Genomic DNA, 25793 nt, shown 5'->3' with positions numbered 1-25793 from the left:
TCGTGCAAAGTAGCAGTTCTCGTGAAAATTATTGGAGCTGTCGGTGTTCTACATCATTTTGCTATTGGTTTTAGTGAAGACTTAAGATTTTCCAATAATTTTCCAAAAAAAAAAGTTTTCCAGGAAGAAATATTCATCAGATTTGCAAAGCGCACAGCTTGATGAACCAGCAATTTTAATCCACAACTTTCTGTGCCTGCAAGTCTGCAGAGTATTTTCCACATCGTTGTCTATGCAGCTAAAATGTCTGCACTCAATATATTGCAGAATTGTTTCTCGATGTGAACGTTTCATGCTTATAAGTCACGAATGTAACTCAATGATTTGGGTCACAAGCCTCCTCTGATGTTGAGCAAAAGGTCGGGAAATTTTACTCAGACCACCTACCCCACACCCACAGCAATATTTGGTCCCAGATAATCAGTTATTAGTGACAGTACGGTGGCTCAGTGGTTAGCACTGCTGCTTCACAGCCCCACAAACCAAGGGTTCAGTTCCAACCAACTGTGCGGAGTTTGCACATTCTCCCCGTGTCTGCGTGGGTTTCCTCGGGGTGCTCCAGTTTCCTCCCACAGTCCAAAGATGTGCAGATTAGGTGGATTGACCATACTAAATTTCCCATATAGTGTGTAGGTTAGATAGATTAGCCATGGGAAATGCGGGGTTACAGGGATGGGGTGAGCTTGGGTGGGATACTCCAGGGAATGTCGATCTGGACTTCTTGGGCCAAATGGCCTGTTCCCACACTGTACTGATATTATGATGATATACATTCCAACGCAACTCCACAGATCTCTTACAGAATGCAGCCCTTGTCCCTGCTCAAACAGGCCGGAAGCAAAGTGACTGCATAATACTGATTGCAGCGCAGTACACTAGTTTATGTTTTGTTTTATAGCTGGGATATACAGGCTATAAGGAGAACCACTTACTTTCCTACTTCTCCATTAATGTTAACCCTCTATATTGACTTCCTAACTCTGGGCAAACTGGTCAGAAGACGAAATACAAGCACCATCAAGACACTTGCCATGTATAGTGATTATCATGAGGCCTGGTTAGACCAGATTACAGCTCTAACCAAGGAGCCCCGGCTGACGGATAAGAGCAGGCCTGTCAGAGATCCTGGTTCTGGCCAGTTTCTCAAGTATCAAGGACCCAGGGAAAACAGTCTGCGTTTGGAGTTATGAATTTCAACCAAGGTTGGAATTTGGGTGATCGCAACAGAAGTCCTGAACTGTCATCATAGGGCTGCTGGGCTTCTGAAAATATCATTGTGTGAAATATTGTGGAACAAATTAATGTGGGATCAATACTGATATTTACTGATTCAGTCCAGATTGACTCATTGTATCTATGTTCGCTGGCGTTTTGTCAAACATATCACAACTACTAAAGGTTGGAATAGACAAATTCTGTCAGAGTCAGGAGTGGTCAGCACTTCAATGACGTTACATTGGATCATGATTCATTAAACAATCCAATATGGCAGCATACTGATCATGGAGCAGAACTTGTATCTCTGTCATTGTATGACATCTATTGTGCACACAGTTCTAGGCATTGAATCATGATAAATCTAAGTGCCATTATGTGTATCTTTGTCCCAATACTACACATTGTGATGGCCACCCAGACTAGTTGGGACCTCCCAATGTACTACACAGTGTGGAAACATCAAATCTTTCTTCAATATATCTACATCCATTGCAGGATGCAAACGCGTTCATTGGTCAATATGAAAGCAGCCTCATCAGAATAGATGTTTAATAACAGATAGCATCAGTTAACATTTTATGAGCCAAGTATTAACATTTAGGTGTGATGATACATTCACCATATAACCTAAAGAAATTGTAAATCATTCAAGCCTGACAATGATGCTGTGACATTCCATATTCTAAAATGGCAGAAGAAACTTATTTAAATCTTTCAACCTTACATAATGACATAGGTACCACTTTCAGCAAAAAGAGAGAGGATGCAATGTACCAAAGCTCCTAAAGCACTGGCAGCAAATGCCACCAGCTGGGGGCAATGGTACTGGTTGTGGCTTGTATTAGTAACGGACTAAGCCTTGGCCCAAACAATACAGCAAGGAAACAACAGGATAAGATAAAATGAACTGTGGAGGCTGGAAATCTGAAATTGCTGGAGAAACTCAGCAGGTGTGGCTGCAAGTGCGGAGGGAATGCAGAGTTGACATTTTGGGCTCAGCAAAGACAGACATGCGCTGCTATTGCTTCAGGTCAACCTCCTTCCTTTATAACGTAGGCAGGTTCTATTCTTCAGCTCGTAGCCGGGATTTAACTTCTCATTGATCTGAAGCGCAGAGCTCAGAGTCTTGGCATTTGGATAGTTCTTTTGATTGAGCCTCCAGCAGAGCTTTCCGGATACAGGGGGCAACAGCAGAGAAAGCAACTGGATCTGTACTGCTCTCCAGGAACACTGGCATCACCATAAAACAGAGTGGAACAGAAGCACCCGAGGTGCTACAGGACAGAATCTCTCACCCTGGCATTGACATGGTCAGGATCTCAAAGTGGGTAGGGTGGGGTTTTTTGGAAGCCCATGTTTCCCCAAAATGCTCACATTTTACACGCACCATAACCCTGTATTGTGCTGTAGACCCATACCGTAAACATTTCAGGATTTCATCCATCTACAGGAAAATGCATGTGGAAGACAGGTTACTCATTACAAAGCAGAGTATCCTGCTCTCTGCCATTCAATCTAGGGCAAGGTTACTTTCTAACAATTTCAACACTGAATATTACAGACAGCAGCTCTGTGGGATGCCCACAACAGCCTGGCCGGGAAGACAGACAGGCAATTTATCAAAATGCTTGCAAATGGTACCTCTATTAATACGATGAAGTTGCACCACATGTGCTCACTCAGCTGATTTTATGCAGGAAGATGAACAGATGTTTTAGTTGCATTTTCGTCATAATAAGTAAATGACTATATCCAGACTAAAACCGCTGTCACTCTCCCTTTTGCAAACAATGATTTATGTTGCAGTAAATTCAGGTGAAACCCAGGCTTTAGCATCATCTCCCTATAGTGTGCCCACTAACACTTATTCCCAATGTAAATATGACATCAAAGTCTATCTGTAACATTTCTAATAGGTTTGATTTTTGGATCTCTTACCAAGTCTTCTGCTGTAAGTTTATCTGTGCACCTGATACTGACATTAGAGTGTCACGGAGAGCTGATAATTCACACTTGGAAATCACCTGTCAAAAATGACTGCCTAAACTTATTCCCCAAGGTGCTCATTATATTGAGTTTCACTCAATATTAACAGGGATCCACATCTCAATTTTTTTTAAGAGGCTAATAAGGATATTATTTATTCATTCCTGTCTTGCTTGACACAAGGCAATCACCACCTCAGCAACAGCAATAACATCACCAGAGGTGTCTCTTAACACCCTCAGGCCAAGGAAAAGCACTGGACATTCATCAGTTAAAGTTGGGAAAAAGGCCAAAAGCATGGCCAAGCAGAAAGTTTTTGATAGACTTCTGAAAATAGATAGCAAGATGGAAAGGGTCTGGAGGAGACCCTCTCAAGAGATCACACACTTAAAGCCAATTCAGAGAGACAGGAGGAACATGAGGAGATTATAAGCATAGGGCAATGGGAGTGTGGCCCTTTATAGAATAAAGAAAGTGTAACAATTTTGACGACAAAATGCAATCTTAAACACCATTGAAGTAAACTGAGATCTGTATAACAAAGTCAAGGGTTTTGTAAGCAACTAGTAGCCAGGATGCTCGGACAGCTATCTGGTGGCAAGTAGTCTGGGCAAAAGAATGGTTATAGGGATGGAATTAGGGATGAACAGTCTGGAAAGATTTTACCTCACGAAGCTTAAAAACTAGATTATTTTTAGCCTTGAGATCACAGTAAAGGCTTGAAGCAAGCAACCGCACACTCAGTTTACACCAATAATTTTAAAAAGGACAACACTTGTACAAAAAGAAAAGTTTACATTTCATTATTGCTTTCAGGCAGCAAAAAACTATGTATGATAGTTTTTCTCAAAATAATGCAATTACAACTGACGAACTTATTTACTCAGTAAAAGGTATGTTGTAATTGTTGAGCAGCTGGTGGAGGTAAAGTATTTGACAAGTGCTTTTACATGGAAGCCTTGCCACTGTAATACAGGCCAGAGTATTGACAGAGCAATTGAGTCAGTCAAAAGGAAGGGATCCAGAACTGAGTGTTTTCAAAGAAAAGCAATCCAGGTCAGATATGCCTGTTGCCTAGAGACTCCAGAAATCACAGCAATGAGTTCAATGTGAAAAGTACAACAATAATAGAGGGCACTTCACTGGATTTGTGCTGCAATGTACTATACTGTGGCCTGAACCGAACTAAATGCAGTGACAAAGCATTTAGAATCAAAAGGAATGGGCACTCGTGAAACAAAAATCAAGTATTAGAATAATAAAAAGCTTCTCCTTTCCAGTTAGTTTTGTTAAAAACTCAGCTTTACTTCTTTGTCCCACCCTCTAATTTTCACTGAGAAAACAAAACAATTTGCAATTTTTTCTCAGAGCATTTTCCCATGCAACCACATCTCACAGAAACTGCATATCTGACCAGGACCATTTTTCGACTCCCTCCCTAAACACCTCTCTCTTGCATTGAGACCCTCCTTTGACCAAGGCTTTAGTCACCCATCTCAAGATCTCTTTCACACAGTGTCACTTTTTATTTGATTACCATTCTGTGCAGCACCTTGGAACATTTTACTATACAGCACGTTCTAAATAAATCAAGGTACTGTCAGATACGTTTGTTCAGTCTGAAAGACTCAGTTCACCTTGAAATCCAAAACAATATGAACGTGCGCTCTGTTTCCATTCTGGTAATTTTGCTATCACTCTATGCACTCCTGTTTCAATGCAATGTGTGCCAGGTCAACATGCAATAGGAAGGTCAGGCAGGGCCTGTTTGTCAAATTATTTGCTGACCCATCTAGCACAAACATTCATTTCAGAATCTGGGGCAATACAATCAAAAACAAACTTGACTGACTGAGGGGAAAAGCATGATGACAACCAGAGATGCTCCAAGTGGATCCACTAAGTTTTAGTGATCAATTTACATTTAGTGAACACATACAGATTTGCTCTTCTTGCTTACAATGAGAAAAAGAGAAACAATTGATATTAGAAGTCATACACAAAGGGAAATGCAGCTCGAGTGTTGCGGTGAGGGGATGGGCAGTGTGTGTGAATAACTGGATTGCTGTTTGAACAACAATGGTGAAATCTAGATGGGCTGAATACCCTCACATCCTATCCAAAGCCACATTATTCCTGCTGTTATCAATCCAACAAATGGTAAAATCTGACAAGTCAGATCCCAGAGTGAAACCTGGTTTGATAGAACACAACTTTTATTTTTGTTATTTGATTACCATGACGGTCAGTCACTGAATGCATTCACACTGTGCTGCCAATATACTTGTAACATAATAAGTCAATTGCACACAGAACAGAACAAAGAACTGTTTTATTCTGTTTAAGAAATATCCAAAGTGGTCTAGTTATAGAAGCCAGAGTTAATGATCCAACCTTTTCATCCTCAATAACAAACAGAAGATACTCAAACCTTGGGGAAGGGTCACTCTATTTCCACTTTAAAAGTTCCTCCTTCAAATGGTAAAACTATATTTGATTTCTTTCAGGCTAATTTCTATGTTGTTTTAATGCTATCTTCTTTGGTTAATGGCTCATTAGGAGACCCTCCAGCAAACTGCAACCAAATCTTATTTATTTGTTAACATGGATTCCTTAAATTCCTTGTTCACCATCTTCTGTTTCTGGAGCTTTCTCTTACATATTAAGTCTCTCAGGAATTGTTCTAAACCCAAATCCTGCTTTAAGAGACTGCTAAACTGACAGCCTCTTCCTGCCTTAGGCCTGTTCTCCCTAACAGAAATCTATATACTAACTTCTGGATAATTCTCTTTTGAAATGAAATTCTGTCTCGTGGTGTCACAGAGCACCTTTTTCATGAGGCAAAGCCCAATCTTCCTTCCTCTCCTTGAGGCTCATTTTCCTAAGGCACTGAACTATTCACCTCTGTCTTTAACGAGAAGGGCTCATTTAAATGCGTGTGTATACATTTCCGAATAACCCTGGTACCACATACAGAACTCTAGCACGAAACTTAGCCCTTCCCTTCTTAAACCACACAATATCAAAATGCAAATCAAATTTAAAGATGTAAAAAGCTCAAAACATGGATAGAACCTAAAGTTTCAAAATAACAACATCATTATCCTTCACAGTTGAAGACTACAGCATACATGTATAAACAAATACATATTTCAAGATATTAAAATGCCCTTGCAGCTGGGCTTATATCTGACAGCATTCCATAAAAAAGGGGATTTTTTCAGATACCTGCTCAATACCTTTCCATCAAACAACAAGGAAAACAGATTACCTGGTCATGACTAAATTGCTGATTATTGTTGTCCTCAAACTGACTTCTCTAGTTCCTTCATTTCAATACTGACTCTATATCAAAAGTACAAAACAGTTTGGATTGTCCTGAGGTGATGAATGGCTCTGCAAAAATGCAAATTTTCATTTCTTTACTATTACCTTGTGAAAATCATAACCGTTGCAGAAATATCCAAGATATCTGAAAGATTACAGCCACAATAAAGAACAAAACAGCACTGACAGTTTCCTTAGTACCATCAAACCTAAGGGATCTTAAATTCTGGCACTGGTATTCACTTATGTAACATTGAGTTTATTTTTCGATGTGAGCAATAAATCCAATAAAAATATATGCACCGTACAATGGAATCATGTCTAAGTAGGCAATGATAAATGTAAAGTCATAAATGTCTGGGATTCTTAAATTATCAGCTTGTATAGTTGTGCTCTGTAGCTCCGTCAACAACTTCTGCATTGTAAGGTTAACACCCGTAGGGGATCCTTACCCATAGCCCCATCATTCTTCACAAGTACAAAGCAACATCGGCCACTTTGGTTCGGTGTGGTGTGGGGGAGGGGGAGGGGGAAGAAAAAATGAGAGCACAACACACAAACAAACGTGTTATATATTGCTGGGGACAAAGTTAGCTTTAACCTGCTCACTCTGAGAAATTTATTGCATGTTCAGTTATAATTGGCTCCATAACCTACTTCTCATGCTTAAAACATCAACAAAATTATAAAATTTAGCAAAATAAAACAACATTGAAGCTTTCAATAAATAGTAAATCTGCCACCACATCAATATATCACAGCATTTGAAGAAACAAAAATTTACAAATTAGCACGGTGTTATTCGTAAATAACAGTTAGTTCAGTAAATTTTGGGAATCCCACCCCCCCGACAGATCATTGTGTTTTCACCTCTCTAGGCTCTGAACATTGGAAATCCTTCCCTAAACCAATCCAGCTCGCTTCTTCCTTCATGGTGCTTCCTAAGTATCAGCTCTTCCACCAAGTTTTTACTTAACTGTTTTTATGTCTTCTTTGTTGGCTCATTCAGTTTTCATTCATTTGACTCTATTCCTCTAAAGCATCTTGGGCTGTGTCGCAATGTTAAAGATACTTACACAAATGCAAATTGTTTTCACGTTTAATAAGGGAAACCAGATGAACCTATGAAGGATATGTTGATATATTAAGATTTTGTGGACCATAAACGTTAGGAATACAGCTGTTGGGCCACATGGCTTGCTTGACTGCGACATGGCTCTATATGTTTTCCATGAAAAAAACTTTCTATTCAATTGAGTTAACAGACAAATTGATGTAGTTAATATTAAAGTATGTCAACATCTCTTCTAACACATGATACAGTGAGCAAAGAAATGCACCGTGGCTAAGTGTTTGATCACTAATATCCCCAGCAGTAATTTCCTGCTTAAGAATTTGTCATTTTTTGCCTGCACGAAATCACCGAAAGGCACCCAAATTTACATGGTGCAGATTCAGACCATAGCTTTAACAGACTCACTAAATATAATAACTGGCACTGAAGCATCCGTGGAGTTAAAATAAAAAAAGAGAAGGCACACATTGTGCTGTGGAGCTAGCCGCATTTCAAAAAAAAATGTATTTTTGTACAGATTGTTGATGTTTTTGGAATCTGGCCCAGGTAACCCGAAGAATAAGGAATGCTTTCTCTCCTAGCTTGCTTCACATCGTGGCTTCATTTGTTTCTGGCATTAAGAGAAAAAGTTTTTCTCTATCTTTAGGTGTTCAATTGGTGTTAAACTGTGTGTTTACATTGAGCAGAAGGTGTCTCCCAAAGCATGACGGAGTGAGGCATTGGGTATTTTACATTCTGCCTCAGAGGGAGTCATTGTCACAAACAGATACCCTCCAACTGTTGCTAGCCATCCAGCTGGAACCATTTCAGTCTAAACGGAAAACATTGTGCAGTCATTCTGCAAAACAGGAGACAATAATATCCATTCCACTGACTAGTTATGCACAAACACATGTTCACCTCCTGTGCAACAAAAACATATTTGTGTCCTCGATACAGTTCCATTTACTTCAGACACTTACTTCTCTCCCCTCTCCCCATGCCAGTCCACACACCACCCGCTTGGCTTTATGCCCAAATGCAATAACATTTGCACACCAAAATAGATTGGTTTTGGCTTCAGTTCTTACTGCGCAGCATTGTCATTACTGCTCAAAAGTTGGAGGTTTTGAGTTTTTGTTGGAAAAGAAATCTATGGGTGCCATCAATCCCAATAACTAACCCATTGAACATACATTCTTCAGACAGCATCCGAGTTATGAAGTGCCAACAGGCTACTAAACAAAAGTGGGTGCTGCCACAAAGTTTAATCTCATCAGGTGCAGCTCAGTGGTATCACTCACCTCAGAGCACGTGGGCTCAAGCCTGGCTTCAGAAATCTGCAGATAATCAAGACTGACACTCCAGTGCAGAATTGAGGGAGTGCTGCACTGTCTGAGATGCTGCCTTTAAGAGGAGGTATTAAACCAAGGCTCCACCTGTCCAATCATAAAGATAGCATTTATCAAAGTAAACCATGACATTCCTGTCCAATGTTTAACCCTGAACCAGTACCATATCCTGCGTTCTCTCCAATTTTTCTGGAGAAGTGAGGACTGTGCGGGAACAGTGAGGTCTGAAAAGTGAAAACTATTTATTTTGGTGCACAACTGTTTCTTTAGTGATCTTGGAGGTCCATGTAAAGCAATGACTTTGGGAACAGATAGTTTGCATGTTGAGTGGAATGTGCAAAGTGGCTGCACAGCCATGCAGCTTACAGGCAACAATGATCACAACAGATTATCTGGTCAGTGATAATGGGAACTACAGATGCTGGAGAATCCAAGATAACAAAGTATGGAGCTGGATGAACACAGCAGGCCAAGCAGCATCTCAGGAGGACAAAAGCTGACATCTCGGGCCTAGACCCTTCATCAGATGAAGGGTCTAGGCCTGAAACGTCAGCTTTTGTGCTCCCGAGATGCTGCTTGGCCTGCTGTGTTCATCCAGCTCCATACTTTGTTATCTTAGATTATCTGGTCTTCATCTTGTGTTTGCAAAACCTTGCTGTATGCAAGTTGCCTGGCACATTCTTGATATTACAAAGTAAACAGTTCAATAAAGTTCTGCTGAAGGGTTCCAACCCAAAATATCAATTCTCCTGCTCTTCTGATGCTGCCTGGCCTGCTGTATACCGCAAGCTCCACACTATATTGACTTCAAAAATGATTCAGTTGGCTGCAGAAGCACTTTTGCAGCATCCAGAGTTTGTTTTAAGGTGCTTTACAAATTGATATTTCTTTGCTCTCACCCAATATCCCAGACACAAATTCCTTGGTGGTAGAGGTAGGTGAGAGATGGTGAACAAGAAATGTTTCTATTTTCTTTCCTTGCCTGGGGGCACCCAGGATATTTGTAAAGTTTTTTTTGCCCATTCACCACACATTATGGTTATAAGGATGAATAATGCAATAACAGCACAGGTCAAGTGACTCAGTCTAACTGTATCTGATTCACCTAAAGGCTGTAATCTCTCTCTCTCTCTCTCTCTACACCAATCTTCTCATCTTAATGACCTCCTCAATCCTGCCCGACTTGACAAGTGGGTGAACCAAACGACAAAGTTCCCAGACTTTGCCTGTACACAGCTAACCACGTGTGCTACTAACTGTGTGCTTGTGGCATGTCTCAGCTCCCTTAGCTGGGATATAACAATGGAGTCGGAAGAGGTCTCAGTGCTCACCATCAAACCTGTTCCTTTATCAGTCTATCAAGGAGAAACACAACAGTCAAATAGGGTAAAAAAAAAGAGATTTCACACAAAAATTGGTGGTATGATTGAGTGAGTGAATATCACTGGTAAACAACTGCACCTAATTTATCCTTCAATTCTTGTTCTGTGATATTTTAAAATGTAAAGTTTTGCATTTGAAAATGTATTTGCACACAATAACTTATTTTCATAGAAAGTCAACAATCGTACCACAGAAGTCAACTAACAAAGATCTTCCTAAATGCTCAAACCATTCACCAGTTGAGGAACTAGTCAGTACAGATCAGATCAGATGAGATTCAATTCCAAGTCGGTGTTGATTTAGCTGATTACAAACAGAATAACAGGAGACGCACTCAATTGGCCTTGCTACTCTGCTGTTCAAAGAGGGAAAAGGAAAACTCCTCTCTGATTTCTAATCTTCATCTCCACCCTATTGCGAGAATGTAACTGCAAGGCTTCCATTAATCATGGAAAGTCAATGGATAATAGCTATATGGAATAATTCCACTGTGTAGAGACAATCAAGTGATCCCTAATCAGGAGGAACTAGGGATTGGTTTGTCAACAATGAATAAACATCATTGGAAAGGAAAGGTTTGAAGAAAACTGGCAAGAATATCATCGACATCAGCCAATAAAGGGAGTAATATTTGGCTCCTAATGGATTTTTTGAACTGGGTTCTCTGCAGGTGCTGGGCCCACCTGCTCCAATAATCTCATCTGAAATTATTGTTGAAATCAGCAGTCCTATCACAGTAAAACCATCTAAATATTTCAAGTGGTGATTTTGAAAAAAGAGGTCAATTTAACTTGAGTGTAATATGTAAACCCAAAGCTCCAACACTGATAACCGCATGCGCTACAAAAAACTCAAAACATTACTGTGCCTTCCATTAATTTGACTAGTCAGTGCCATCTATGCTTCATCCCATCCCGTCTCTTGAACTGCAGTTCGTCACCTCCCTCCCTGATCCTTCTCAGAAGGTGCAGGCTCTTAAAAAGATGCATTCCCTTAGACAGTCTCAGTCCTCCACTATGTTGACTAATTGGCCAGTCAATGTTGGACCTCTAGTCAATAACATCAAAGCTGGTGATCCCAATCCTGAAACAAAACACATAGGTGCACTGCTGACTGGTTAGCAAGAAAGGAAACAAATGGCAGGAAATTCCTTAACTTGCAGGATGATTTTAAAAAAGGAACATTACACACAATGGAAGAATAAAATCTGAAAAAAAAACACAAAGAAACTCCTTAGGTCTGGCGGTATCAGTTCAGATAGAAACATCTCTCCACAGATGCTGCCAGACCTAAGGAGTTTCTCTAGCACTTTGTTTTTGTTACATTACAGAGGAATATGTTTCAGATTGTAACACACTAAGCAGTTGAGAGGACAGTGATGGGTGTTCTATAATGTAGATTGCCATTCAGAGTGAGGTGGGAAATCAGGCTCTCAGATGCTAGGAATGAGTGTACAAAAACCAGATAAATACAAACAAGGTCTGACTGCATGGTCCAATAATTGATAAATTCTTAGATTGCAACTAAACAATGTGCCAGATCAACAGAATTGGACAGAAAAAAAAAGCACATTCTTCCAAATTTGTCAAAATATCTCTCCTTAATAGACAATGCCAGCTCACAAACTCTCTGCTGAAGTTCTGAGGCTGGGTTTGCAGTTGTGGCCTCTGTTACAGTTTAGGTAGGTCGCTTTCCCACTCTGCTATCCATCATGGGGTGGAATTTCAGCAATAGGGAGGAGGCAAAGAATGTTGATTTACTCAAATGCACGGTAGATACATTTCTCCTGGAAAATAATATTTCAGGGTACAGAATCTGACAAGAGTCACAGGACTCAAAACATTAACTCTAGTTTTCTCCCAATAGATGCTGCCAGACCTATGCTTCTCTAGCAAACTCTATTTTCATTTCAGATTTCCAGCATCTGCAGTTCTATATGTTTGTATAAATAATTTGAGACTGGACATGAGAATAATATAACATTAATATAGCATACATATGCAGTTAGATTAAAGCAGTGTATGCAAGATCAATATAGTATTGATTGAGGGGAATAGGTGACTTTAGGATTGTGGTTTCTAAAACCTTCCAACCCTGGAGTTGTTCTTGATTCTGTGTCTGTTGTAGACTATTGACAGATTAATTGCAATGATTAGTCTATAAAATAATTAGTGTTATATCATTCAAGTAACAGAATGGTTCAATAAATCCTCACATTTAATGTTGTTTCATTTTAACATCAGTAGGTTAATGGGACCAATATGTTAGTGATTGTCATTTTAACACCATTTCCCGCATAACTCGGTTCTCAAGAGTTTCATTCCCTGACTCAAACATGCCACTTTTCTCACGGATTTACATTTACATTCAAGATCCAGATTCAGTCTGGAGCTGGGGCTCTGATGTCATGGAAACATGATGCTTTAGGGTGGTTGAGAAGTCTTTTATAATAGCTTTTCTTAATTCAGTTGGCTAGATGGTTCAGAAGTACTCCCACCAACAGCCTGGATTCAATTCCCTCTGCAGCTGCTGCAGGGTTTGGACCTATCCCTATGTCCTGCCCCTGAGCTAGGAAGACAATGACAAAGCACCAGGACCAAAACAAACATCTCAGGTTGAAGCAGCTGCACCCGTTTTTGGCAGTGCATCCATGCCACACATTAGTGACTGTTTTATATTTATAACCTTTTTGGATTCCCTATACAGGACAGTATTTCCTCTACATCTACATAATTCAACCCCTTCATAATTTTAACAAACCAAACCAGACCAGACCAGACCAGACAACACCTCAGTCCTCTCTTTCCAACAGAAAAGAACACTACTTCAGAACTGGATGGGCTTTGCTACTTTATACATCAAGCTATTTATATAAGAAATCTTCCAAATCAACCTAATGGGATAAATCTGTTAGCACCAGCAGCAATGAATTAGTTGCTTGCAGGAATAGATTTTTCTGTTGTGTGTGAAGAAGCGAGTGGATGCATTTACAGCCATGTTTTCCCACTTTCTGCAACTGTTCTCTTAAAATTTTAGTGAATAGAGCAAATAGAAGAGACAGCAGCTCCTCTGTGCAGTATACAGCAGGCAACTCTTGAGAACCAAGTTGTGCAGGAAATGGTGTTAAAATGACAGTCACTGACATATTGGTCCCATTAACCTACTGATGTTAAAATGAAACAACATTAAATGTGAGGATTTATTGAACCATTCTGTTACTTGAATGATATAACACTAATTATTTTATAGACTAATCATTGTAATTAATCTGTCAATAGTCTACAACAGACACAGAATCAAGAACAACTCCAGGGTTGGAAGGTTTTAGAAACCATAATCCTAACGTCACCTATACCTCTCAATCAATACTATATTAAGGGCCACATTTTCCACAGGGGAATAAAGAACAGCTCTTTCAAGATACTTTAATACAGAATACACATTAAACTTCATCTTCGGAAAACACTACATTTCTGCTCCTCAACCTGGTCTCCAATACTTGCCGTTGTTTGACAGGCTCCTTGAAGGCAGCAGGTAGCATGCTGATGCCCATCTACTTTCACTAAAATAAAACGTCAATACATTCCCTGACAAGTTGCAGCACATACTTTCCGACATCAGTTTCAAAAGAAAAAAAGCTCATTACTAAAAAGAGTTTCAAATTAAAACTGCTGGGTGCCCCTCATATGGAATCTCTTAGAGCTGGACATTAATTCTATTTTCCTCTCCTTCCCTTAAATGTCAACTTCAGTCTCTATCAAAAAGAAAAATCAGTTCAAATTACTTCATCACATAGGCAAATAGCCACTGGAAAATTATTTGATCACTTTGTGACCTTTTCAAACTGGCAGCAGTTAATGTGAATGCAAGGAAAAGGTCAAGGATCAAAAAAGGTCATTTAGGATCTAGAAATCTAGCATTATTTCTCTCCATACTCTTCCAAAGGATACAGAAAAAAATAAATGTCTTGTGTCTGTACTATGCAAATCATTAATAAGCTCTGCCCAAAAAAAAACAGTTCAACAATTTGGTAAAACATTTCATTTAATCGAGAACGCCTTCCTATTTCATAAAACAGGAAAGGGGAAGAGGTCCACATATATATATATTTATACACTATAATTGTGGTGAACACGTATACAATGATTTGCATTTTTGGAATTGGATTCTTAAAATAGAGACAGATAGATTTTGGTTTCAATTCCATGAAACACAATTTTTATTTGAAAAAGGTCAGAAAATAATTTAGACTTTAGTACATCATTGCCAAGTAGGCAATGATTCAGTTAAGTGTCTACCAGGATACCTGTATAATGTATTACAATAGACAGAAAAAGAAACAGACAGAGGCCATTACTTTAATATTGACTTCAGCTCAGAAGAACGATTTTCACTGTAGCAGAAGGGTACTATGGTTCACGAAGACTCTAAGCTGAGAAAATTTGTATATAAATTTTCATGCTTTTAGAACTGCAAAGAAGTTTAGGCCATTCGAACTGTCGAATGGAAAGATGTTAGCATACCAAGAAGGAGAGCTAGAAAGAAATCAGTATAGAAAGAAATTAAAGAAGAGATGGAAGCAATATTTATCTGGGAGAGAATATGTAATGGATTTTGCTGGGAAACAGGTTGAAACTTTGTTGTTCTGTTTATTTTAATACCATAATAAGCAGATGTTTACATAACTTTGTCATTTTCATTTGTGCAATAAATCAGAGTTCATTCATTGAAGAACACTTACAGCGCCATTTGAACATGTTTCCATTATGAACAAGCAAAGCAACCAACCACAAAAACAAAACTTATGATGCATCAAGCTAGGTTTCACTCTGGTATTTAATTTGTCCATTATTAACAACAGCTAGAATCATATCAATTGACAGCAGTTGAAAGAAATGGAAAATACATTAATCTTTCTCCACAATTTATGTCAGTTCACATTATCACAGTTAATCTAAGTATTAAATCTCAATGATGATATCTTCTACCACATCATAAAATGCACTGTAAAATTCTGTCAAAGTGAGGTGTTTGACTCATTGTTTTTAAAAGACAGGACAGAAACAGTTTCTGAATTAACCCCATCAAAATGTTTCACCTTCAAATGTAAATTCAATTCTCTTTGAAATATTACTATTCAGTATGTTTCTATGACTCTCTCACACAGTACTTTAAAAAAAACACAATTATGAACTCTTTGCGTCAAAAATAATATTCATTTTGCAACCTCCCCTCTCACTCAGTACTTATTCTAGTTATCTTAGGTCTGACTCTCTAGTTATAGACTCGCTTGCCAGTGGAAAAAATGGTTTTACTTTATTCCCGCAACTAGAACTCCGGGTAATTTTGACCAAGGGAAATAATTCCAGGTTTCCCACACAATCTGAAGGTTCTCATCCCTCACATCATTCCAGTAAATCTACTTTAAAGCTTCGATATCCTTCCGAAAGCACGGTGGCCAGAATCAGTTATAGCATTCCCCAGGGGTCTAACCAGAAACTTAGAGGCTTTGTGTAACTCATTTTACATTACACTTTTATACCCAATTCCTTTGTTCATAAAGCGACAAATCCAATGTACCTTTTTAAAGCAAAGCTTTACCAATTTGCCCTGCCTCACATAGTAAAAAGAATTCTCAAAGTTTGACTGCTTAGCAGTTTCTGATCTTTGTTACATTTTACGCAAAATGGAAACATGAAATGTTTGCTTGAATTATGAACTACTTGTTCAATTTACTCTGCCTTGGTTTTTATCTTGCAACACAGCAAATTAAAGCAGAGCCCTTAAGTTTGTTTCTTCAAATGAATAGTCTTCAGCCAGATGCACAGCATTAGCCCTGAACATTAACTAAATGCTATCTGCATCTGACATTCAAATGGAAAATTTGCCAGGCCCAGGTTAAAATGAGCTGTGTCGCTTGTGTTGTTCTTGTAAGCTTTGGTGTAATTATACCGCACTCCAAGGACTGGGACCTTTTCAAGAAAAACCAAAGAAATCAATATGCAGTTTGAGGGGAATGGTTGCTAAGTGAAGACAAAAGGATGAGTTAGTCAGAGACAGGCAGGAATATCAGCTTCTTTAATTGCATTGAATGAGATCATAGGAATATAGATCAGGAGGAGGCCGTTTAGATTCCAAATTCTTCAACTTTAAAGACAAATGCCTATCAATATATAGGACACCACATTCAAATTCAGGGCGAGTGACAGTAATATAGGACAATCAGAAATAACAGCATCATTTCATTAACAGGTTATATCGCTTTCAGTTAACAATTAATCCACAGGTTTCATAGAACCATCACTCCAAAGGACTCAGTGGTCGGTATTTTTAGAACAGAATGGCAAACCTATTCCTTGGTGTGAGCAACAACGTCACAGCATTTAGATAGGCCTGGTGCATCAAAACTTTAAGAGCTTGGCCCAAAAATGTGATCACTCAAGGGGGGAGCTTCAACACAATGGGCTGTGGATAATTAATTCAAAACACAGTGTCTTTCTAAAACAAAATGCTATCTTTGCAAAGCAGGCAAACAGAGTTGGGATGCAACAGGTAATAAATGATACAATTTTTGGAAGGGTCTCAAGATGGCTTTTCCATTGCACCCAGAAATTATAAATTTTACATTAGTGCAGACAACGGAATTATAAAAAAAAGGGCAGATGCAAAAGATGCTACGAATTTGAAATTTTAAAAAAGCAGAGAAGTAGAAGAAACATTTGGCAGGTCAGGCGTGATCTCCAGAGAGAGGATGATGACCTTCCCTCAGAAATGGAAAATGTTGGTGATTTAGGGTAATATTAAGAAAAGGAGCTGATAAAAGCTCAAATTGCTGAAAACAATCGCATGCACACAGAAATTGTTGGCATTGTTTTATCTAGTGGAATCAGTGCACAGTATGTGATACAAACCAATTAGTGACTCATAAGTAATTGTAAACTGCAGCAGGTTTCAATTGCTAAGTAAATATATGGAGTGCTGGCTTCTATTTTCTCAGGTTGCAAAAGCATGCAACTTATTCTTTGTAACTTAATAGGGAAAAATAATGAAAACATCTAACAGTTATCCCCGTAAAGAAGAAAAATAAACATATCAAATACGTTCAGCAATAAATAATATTTATCCAAAACAAGATCTCAGTTTAGGGCTAGAGGTTTAATAAATCACTAAATGCCATCAAGGGGAATCAAGTAAAATGTGACGGATCAAACTGTTCATCAATAGCTCATAACAGATCACAAACGCTTCACAGTCAGTGTGATTCTGCTCCAGAACTATCAGCTGCCAACAGGCATTCAAAGGGTTTTGCACCAGACAGAAATCAGGGCATTGTCATGATTAAAGGAAATCAGCAAAGAGACTGAATTTGAAATAGCACAGCTGTCAGTAGCACTTTGACACTGGCATTTTGTTAACATTTCTAATTGGGGATTTAACTGAAGAATATTTATTTCTTGGGCGATTGAAAATCATTTGAAGCCACAGCTCTAACATTTAGCCTGTAATGAAAACAAAGAAAATCTACCTGCATTTCCTACAAATGGCTTAATGGGCATCGGTTGGTTTTCTAAAAGAGCACACAGGAGTTCTGTGGCAAAACAGCATTGATTTGATTCCAAATAGGCTTCATACAGAAATCTGATTTCTCCAATGCAAAAACACATTCTTTGAACATAGATAACCAACGTCAAAGTTGATTTTACCCTATCCTGTATACGCATAAAAGACCTCAGTAAGAAAATACACCAATGCCTGATCTTCCTACCCAATGTGTAACGTAACAGAATCATAATAAGACACAAAGGAACACAAGCAGCAGTGTGAGCTGATGAAGTGATTCTGTAACAAGTCAGGTAATATGTACAGGGACAACATTGGAAAGATGGGATCAGACAGTTATCCAGGTTTAATAAAGGAAAGAGACAGCAAGCCAGCATTTTGAATTGTGATGTCCGCATGCACCTAAACCAGAAGGCCACAGTCATTCAGCAGCTTATTAAGTACAAAAGATTGGATCTGTGTGTGAACAAAAATGATGGCTACTTTTGGCAAAGCTGGATGCTTTGACCTGAACCGTGTTTTCTCTCACCTGTATCACAGCATCAGTTTTTACATTACATTTCATGCTGTTACTTATCACCACAGATTTCCTTTCAAGGAGTTCTGTAACCACAGCAAAAGACAAAACAATAGTTGGGCGGATCACACAGTGGGAAAAAAAACATAATCTGGCCTTTGCAAGTCTATATGCTGTGACTAAATACTTCTGTCACATTGAGATACAGAAACTTTATGGCTGCTGACAATTTGGAAAACAAGTTTTTGAGTTAAAAACAGCCATTAGTTGAAAACAGCAGCTTCTGTATAAGCACTCGTTGCTATTTGCAATGTCCATTACGACAAACAGATATTTTACCTGGATTACCTTAAACAGCTAAGCAGGTGAGCTGATCATTTATTTCATTACTATTTATGCAATTTCACTGTGCTCAAACTGGGGACTGTCTCGTTTCCTGGATGAAAAATGTGACAACACTGCAAAGGTACTTCACTGGCTATAGACCATCTTGGGATGTGTTAACTGGGAAAAGCACCACAGAAATGCAGTTCCACTGCTTGGTGAGTATTTTTACTGACGGGCGTTGAGAATGAGAGTCAATAGCTCTACCAGAAAAACCATCACAGCCACAGTACCACCTTCTTCTCCTCATTATAAGCCTCTTCCACATGAGGAAAACTATCTAAACATACCATGTTTAACCTGCAAGTGACCAGTCCAGTTCAGTACTGAGGGAGCGTTGCATTGTTAGAGATGCCAGTTTCTGAAGATCCCTCCTACTAACTTGGCTGCATGTAAAATGTCCCCACACACTATTCAAAAAAGAGCAGAAGTGCCTGCCTGGAGACCTAGTCAATGTTTATCCCACTAGTAAAATAAAAGTCAGATTCACTGGTCATTACTGCACTGCTGTTTATGAGAGCTTGCAAATTAACTGTTACTCTTCCCACAAAACAACCAGTGGCTACATTTCAGAAGTGCTTAATCAGTTGACATATTGTGACATTCAGATAATGACAAAATAATTCTGTGAATACTAGACATTTATCTTACTCACAACAGCCTTTCACAGCCACTTTGAAGATATTGATTCAAAGCAGGAACGCTGTCCGGTTGATGCCTATTACCTGAGGGTACCATCGATCAGAAAGTGAATCGGAGTAGCCGTTATAAATGCTATGGCTTCAAGAGCAGGTCAGAGGCTAGGAATCCTGCAGTGGGGAGCTCACCTTCTAAATCCACAAAGCCTACCCACTATCTGCAAGGCATAAATCAGGAATGTGATGCCATACGCTCTACTTGCCTGAATAAATGCATATTCCAACAGCACTCAAGATGTTCAACAACCAGGACAAAGCAGACCGCTTGACTGCCACCTCATCTAGCAGTCAACACTCATTAGCCCACCAACCATGCACATTTGTAGCAGTATGTGCCATCTGCAAGATACACTGGTAACTCACCAAGGCTCCATCCGAACCCATAGTTTCCAACACCTTGAAGCACCAGGACAGGTAATCCATCACCGCCTCTAAACTTGCCACCATGTCTTACACCATCCTGGCCTACTACTGTATCGCCATTCCATCACTGTTGGGTCAAAATCCTGAAGATCCCTCCCTAACAGCACTGTGGGTGTGCCTACACCCCTAGGACTGCCGCAAATCAAGAACGAACCTGATTACTGCCTTCTCAAGGGCAATTAACAATGAACAAATGGTAGCCTAGCCAGTGCTTTCATATCCTGTGAATAAATTGAAAACGATTACTGCTGCATGTCTGAGGTCAGCTAATGTAGTACATGGATCAACTTGAAATCAAGGAATCTAAAGGAGGTCCTTTCTGTTCTATATGACTTTGTTTCACATTGCAGTGCCCTCACCAAATTAGTCACTGTGGGCCTCCTTGCTTACACATTTTTGCATTTTTAATTTAACACTTGCATATAGTACTGGACAGTTGTAAAAACTGAACATTACTCAAAAAGTCAATGACAGGAAGAATAAAGAGCAGGGAACACACAAAAGTTCAGAGTCTAAAGTTAGCTTCTGTTTAGAATTGCATCACAGCACAGAGTCCAAAAGATAACCTCACTGCAGTCTAGAACATTACAGTGACAATCCAATTGTCGCCTGATATTCTGGCTTTCACATGTCGGTTAACACACATTCCAGAATTTTACAGGGCTGAGGGCCATTCAAGCCAGTATGGAATTTTGGTACTGCTATCCAATTAGACCTGCTCTTTTTCCAAAGCACAGCAAATATTTCCTTTTCAAATACTCTAATCCCCTTCTGGAAACTCGTGAATCTGCTTCCACCTTCGTGCACTGAATTCAGATCATAACAACTTACTGTCTAAAAGAATTCTCATCTCCTACACTTCTTTTTTTGCCCCCAGGTCTCTCAATATATTATCAGGTTTCCTGTGGTAATGCAAAGGGAAATCTTTCCTAATTCTCCAATATCACAACAGCTGAACAGCCATTTTTACATTCATTCATGGGATGTGGACAAAAGAAACAAACGAGAGGCAAAAGTAGATAATCGGGCCGCTCCAAATTGATGCTGGAAGGCTAGTGATGGGAGATAAGGAAATAGCTGAAGAGCTTAATAAGTACTTTGCGTCAGTCTTCACAGTGGAAGACATGAGTAGTACGCCAAAAATTAGGGAGAGCCGGGGACAGAGTTGAGTATGGTAGGCATTACAAAAGAGAAAGTGCCAGAAAAGCTAAAAGGTCTAAAAATTGATAAATCTCCTGGCCCCAATGGGCTACATCCTAGAGTTCTGAGGGAGGTGGCTGAGGAAATAGCAGAGACTTTGGTCGTGATCTTTCAAAAGTCACTGGAGTCAGGGAAAGTCCCAGATGATTGGAAAATTGCTGCTGTAACCCCCTTGCTTAAGAAAGGATCAAGGCAAAAGATGGAAAATTATAGGCCGATTAGCCTAACCTCAGTAGTTGGTAAAATTCTAGAATCCATTGTCAAGGATGCGATTTCTAAATTCTTGGAAGTGCACGGTCAAATTAGAACAAGTCAGCATAGATTTAGTAAGAGGAGGTCGTGCCTGACAAACCTGTTAGAATTCTTTGAAGAAGTAACAAGTATGTTAGACCAGGGAAACCCAGTAGATATTATCTATCTCGACTTCCGAAAGGCCTTTGATACGGTGCCTCACGGGAGGCTGCTGAGCAAGGTGAGGGGCCATGGTGTTCGAAGTGAGCTACTGGCTTGGATTGAGGATTGGCTGTCTGACAGAAGGCAGAGAGTTGGGATAAAAGGCTCTTTTTTGGAATGACAACTGGTGATGAGTGCTGTCCCACAGGGTTCAGTGTTGGGGCCGCAGCTGTTCACCTTATATATTAATGATCTGGATGAAGGGACTGGGGGCATTCTGGCGATGTTTGCCGATGATACAAAGATAGGTGGACAGGCAGGTAGTACTGAGGAGGTGGGGAAGCTGCAGAAAGATTTAGACAGTTTAGGAGAGTAGTCCAGGAAATGGCTGATGAAATTCAATGTGAGGAGATGTGAGGTTTTGCACTTTGGAAAAAAGAATACAGGCATGGACTATTTTCTAAATGGTGAGAAAATTCGTAAAGCAGAAGTACAAAGGGCTCTGGGAGCGTTGGTCCAGGATTTTCTAAAGGTTAACTTGCAGGTAGAGTCCATAATTAAGAAAGTGAATGTAATGTTGTCGTTTATCTCAAGAGGGTTGGAATATAAAAGCAATGATGTGCTTCTGAGGCTTTATAAAGCTCTAGTTCGGCCCCATTTAGAATGCTGAGTCTAATTTTGGGCCCCACACCTCAGGAAGGACATATTAGCCCTGGAGCATGTCCAGCAGAGATTCACATGAATGATCCCTGGAATGGTAGGTTTAACATATGATGAACGGCTAAGGATCCTGGGATTGTACTCAGAGTTTAGAAGGTTGAGGGGAGATCTGATAGAAACTTACAAGATAATGTATGGTTTAGAAGGGGTGGACACCAGGAAGTTGTTTCCATTAGGCGGGGAGGCTAGGACCCGTGGGCACAGCCTTAAAATTAGAGGGGGTAAATTTAAAACTGAAATTTGATGACATTTCTTCAGTCAGAGAGTGGTGGGCTTGTGGAATTCATTGCCACGGAGTGCAGTGGAGGCTGGGACGTTAGAAGCCTTCAAGGCAGAGATCGACAGATTCTTGATCTCAGAAGGAATCAAAGGCTACGGGGAAAGTGCAGGGAAGTTGAGTTGAAATGCCCATCAGTCATGATTTAAATGGTGGAGTGGACTTGATGGGCTGAATGGCCTTACTTCCACTCCTACGTCTTACGGTCATCTCAGGCTGGTCTAGCATTTATTTCCAATCCCTAACAGCCTTGCTAGGGCCATTTCAGAGGACAGCTAAGACTAACATACTGCTGTGGCTCTGCAGTCACATCTAGTCCAGACCAGGTAGGGGGCAATAAATTCCCTTCTCCAAAGGACATGAGTAAACTAGATGGGTTTTTGCAACATTGGCTTCATGGTCATCATTAGGCTAGCTTTTCAATTTCAGGATTTTTTTTAAAAATTGAATTCGAATTTTACTATCTGCCATGGTGGCATTCAAATCCATGCCCTCTGAACTTCAACGTGCAGTTCAGTAACATTACCAATACACACAACCTTCCCAGTAAATAAAGTTTATGAAGCAGTTTATCTAATACTGGAACAGACAGACAGACTATCTGAACCGAATAATTCCCATTCAAACTGCTGTTCTTGTACAAACTAAAGCCTTACATGATTATTTACAACTGTGTTTTATTCAATTTCCCCCAAAAGTATTTGTTTCTGTTGATGATCTTTGTTTATTTTTTCATAAAAAGAGAGACTTGGCAAAATTCTACAGAGTTCCAATGGTGGTCCCTGTCACCGATCTATCCTCTCAGAGTCGGTGAAGCTACTCACATTTGGTACAATTTGCCAGCACTGCATTTATATTCACTCAAGCAAACGGTATAGTTTTCACAGCACAGATGCTGAGTCATTACTCACAGACAACAAACACGGTCAGCAAAAAAAAACGTTTTAACTTAAATCAGCTCTCCGTTTATTGCATTTCATTTGATTTCAGTTCCAGTGAGGTGCACTGATCTAAAAACCAACAAGTGAAATAGAAGGAATCAGATCCTGTTCCTTTGCTACTATATAATTACTCTAAGCACCCCACCTAGGTACTGCGATAACCCTGTTATTTGATACATATTGGCAGTGCACGCCGATCATGCTGTTCCACATTAAAGTCAGTTCAGCTAAGACATTAGTAAAAATGTCTGATTTGGCCCTTGTACCAACACAGCCTGAAAACAGTAAAGTGAAACCATCCAAATGGTCATTTTGAACTTTTATTACAGTAATTATAATTTGGGCTCATATCATATGCTGCATTTCTGTTGTCACACGCACATTACAAGCTTTGTACCCAGGTTTTAGTCTATTAAGCAACAGGAAAGTAATTTTGTACCATGCCAAGACGAGTTTCTTTTGACTTGTGCAGCTATATTTTAAGCTGTTGAACTATAGGTAACCGTCTGCTAGCAGAGACTGACAGGGGCAGCAGGCACATGGAACAGTACAACCTGAAAGTGCCCCTTCAAGTCACTTACTATCCAGATCTCAGAAGTAACTCCCTGTTTCTTCTTCTTTGCCCAATAAAACAAGCTGAAATTCTCCAGCTAACAGTATCACGAGTCCATTTTACCGCAGGACTACAGTAATTCTCAAAAGGCAACTTATCACCACCTTCTCAACGGCAACAAGACCCCAAAATACATTGTTCATAACCAGGGTTCCAGTAGCTGACCTTCAGGCCAGTGAATGCGGCCGATGTGTACACAGCCTTGACGGAATTGAATCTCTGTAAGGCTTATTCCATGTTCCCAGATTTGCTTATTTTCTCTCGCTCTGTTATTGTGTTCGAAGAAAACAGCCCGAAGACAGAGAGGGGCAGATGGATACTGGGAACATATCAACATAGAAATGATGAACTATGTTCGAGTGAAAAGTTTCTGGTGAAATTTGTTCTCCTACTTTTGGGGGTCGGAGGGTGGCGTTGATAGTCAAAGAGTAGGATCAGGTGGTAATACTCAGCTATGAAGTTTCACACCCACACTCGGAGCATCAATAAACAATTTGTAATTCTTGCGTAGTGCATTTGCGAACAAACGAACAAGATTTAACCAATTCCTCCAATTCAGAAAAAAACCCGGTTTGCCAGTAAACGCTGCATTTAACAACCTGAAAGACAGTATTTACCACACAGACGAATCTGAATCTGGATTCTCTTACAGTTGCAAATACTCTGCAGGATAAAGTGCACACGAAAATAAATGCCCACTCTCCTCTATCATAAAAAGGAGCCTCGTAAGTACTGGTCCGGGGCTTGGGACCGGTCTCGCAGGAGAGGGAACGGTCGTGCACAGAGTTCCAGCTAGCAGCCTGGGGCCCCGGCCTCCACACTCCCCATTCAAACAGAACCAGCTCCAACTAACATCGCGGCACCATCACCCACCCGAGCTTTGCAAACAGCGGCAGCCGATTCGGGGGGAGCCACTGGCCAGCGAGGCTGCACTTCACTGCAGGCACGGGAAGGGGACTTTGTGAACGTGAAGAGATACTCACAGGCACAGACATCTCCGGCTCTTCCTCCGCACCGGGCGATCTGAAAGGGATGTCGTGCTGATCAGTTTCCTCCCAGCGTTGGGAAGGCGGCTGGGAATAACTGCCTGATTTTTCGGGAAGGCGATCAGGTGGATCCCATCGTCTCCCTCTGCCACCCAGGACTGTCAGCACCCTGAAGTCGCAGGTTCCGTTTGCTTGCAGCTCTGTAATCTTCAGTTCAGTGACAGCCTCTGGCAGGGAACTGCGCTCCTGGTGAATTTCCACTCGCTTTCCCACCCCCCAACCCAGCCTCCTGTCAGTCTGTGTGTGTGTCTCTCTCTGGCTCTTCCCCAGCCCTGGGCTCCTACACATTAACTTGCACACTGTCTCGTACTGAATCCTTGTTCTAACGCCCAGACCCACCACCCCACTACTACTTCTTCTTCTTCTTCTTCTTCTTCTTTTCTTCTCTTCTTTTCTTTCTTTCTCTCTCTCCTCCTCTTTCTCTTCCTCCCCTCAATCGCCTGCAATGACGAAATCGGCAATTTCACCTTAAAGGCACCGCCAACCGTGCAGAGCGCAGGCGCTGGGAAACCGACTCAATCCAGTGGGTAAAGAGTTTCCATTAAAGGGACCATACCCCTACTTTCTCCAGGAATGGCCTGCCTCGCACTTTTCTGCTAAAAGGAACAGTGACAGCAGCTGGGGCTCTGTCAGTTTGGTTCGATCAGCTGTTTGCAAAAGCCCGCACACAAAACAGAGAGCCTCCGTTCACTGGAGTGCAC

At 40.3% G+C, this 25793-nt stretch overlaps 1 protein-coding gene across 1 annotated transcript in view; it reads right to left on the bottom strand.

Moving 5' to 3' along the window:
• Positions 1-25549, bottom strand: part of bcar1 (BCAR1 scaffold protein, Cas family member) — a 234180-nt gene extending 208631 nt beyond the window's left edge. Inside the window, exon 1 of the mRNA XM_048546683.2 lies at positions 25030-25549. Within this exon, the coding sequence (XP_048402640.2) occupies positions 25030-25380 (351 nt within the window). The 5' untranslated portion in view covers positions 25381-25549. The remainder of the gene's footprint in view (positions 1-25029) is intronic.
• Between the last annotated feature and the right edge of the window lie 244 nt (positions 25550-25793).

Source organism: Stegostoma tigrinum, chromosome 16 (genome assembly GCF_030684315.1).
Source record: "Stegostoma tigrinum isolate sSteTig4 chromosome 16, sSteTig4.hap1, whole genome shotgun sequence".
Taxonomy (NCBI): Eukaryota; Metazoa; Chordata; class Chondrichthyes; order Orectolobiformes; family Stegostomatidae; genus Stegostoma; species Stegostoma tigrinum.
Note: the sequence above shows the minus strand (reverse complement) of the source record. Positions and strands in the feature narration are given on the sequence as shown.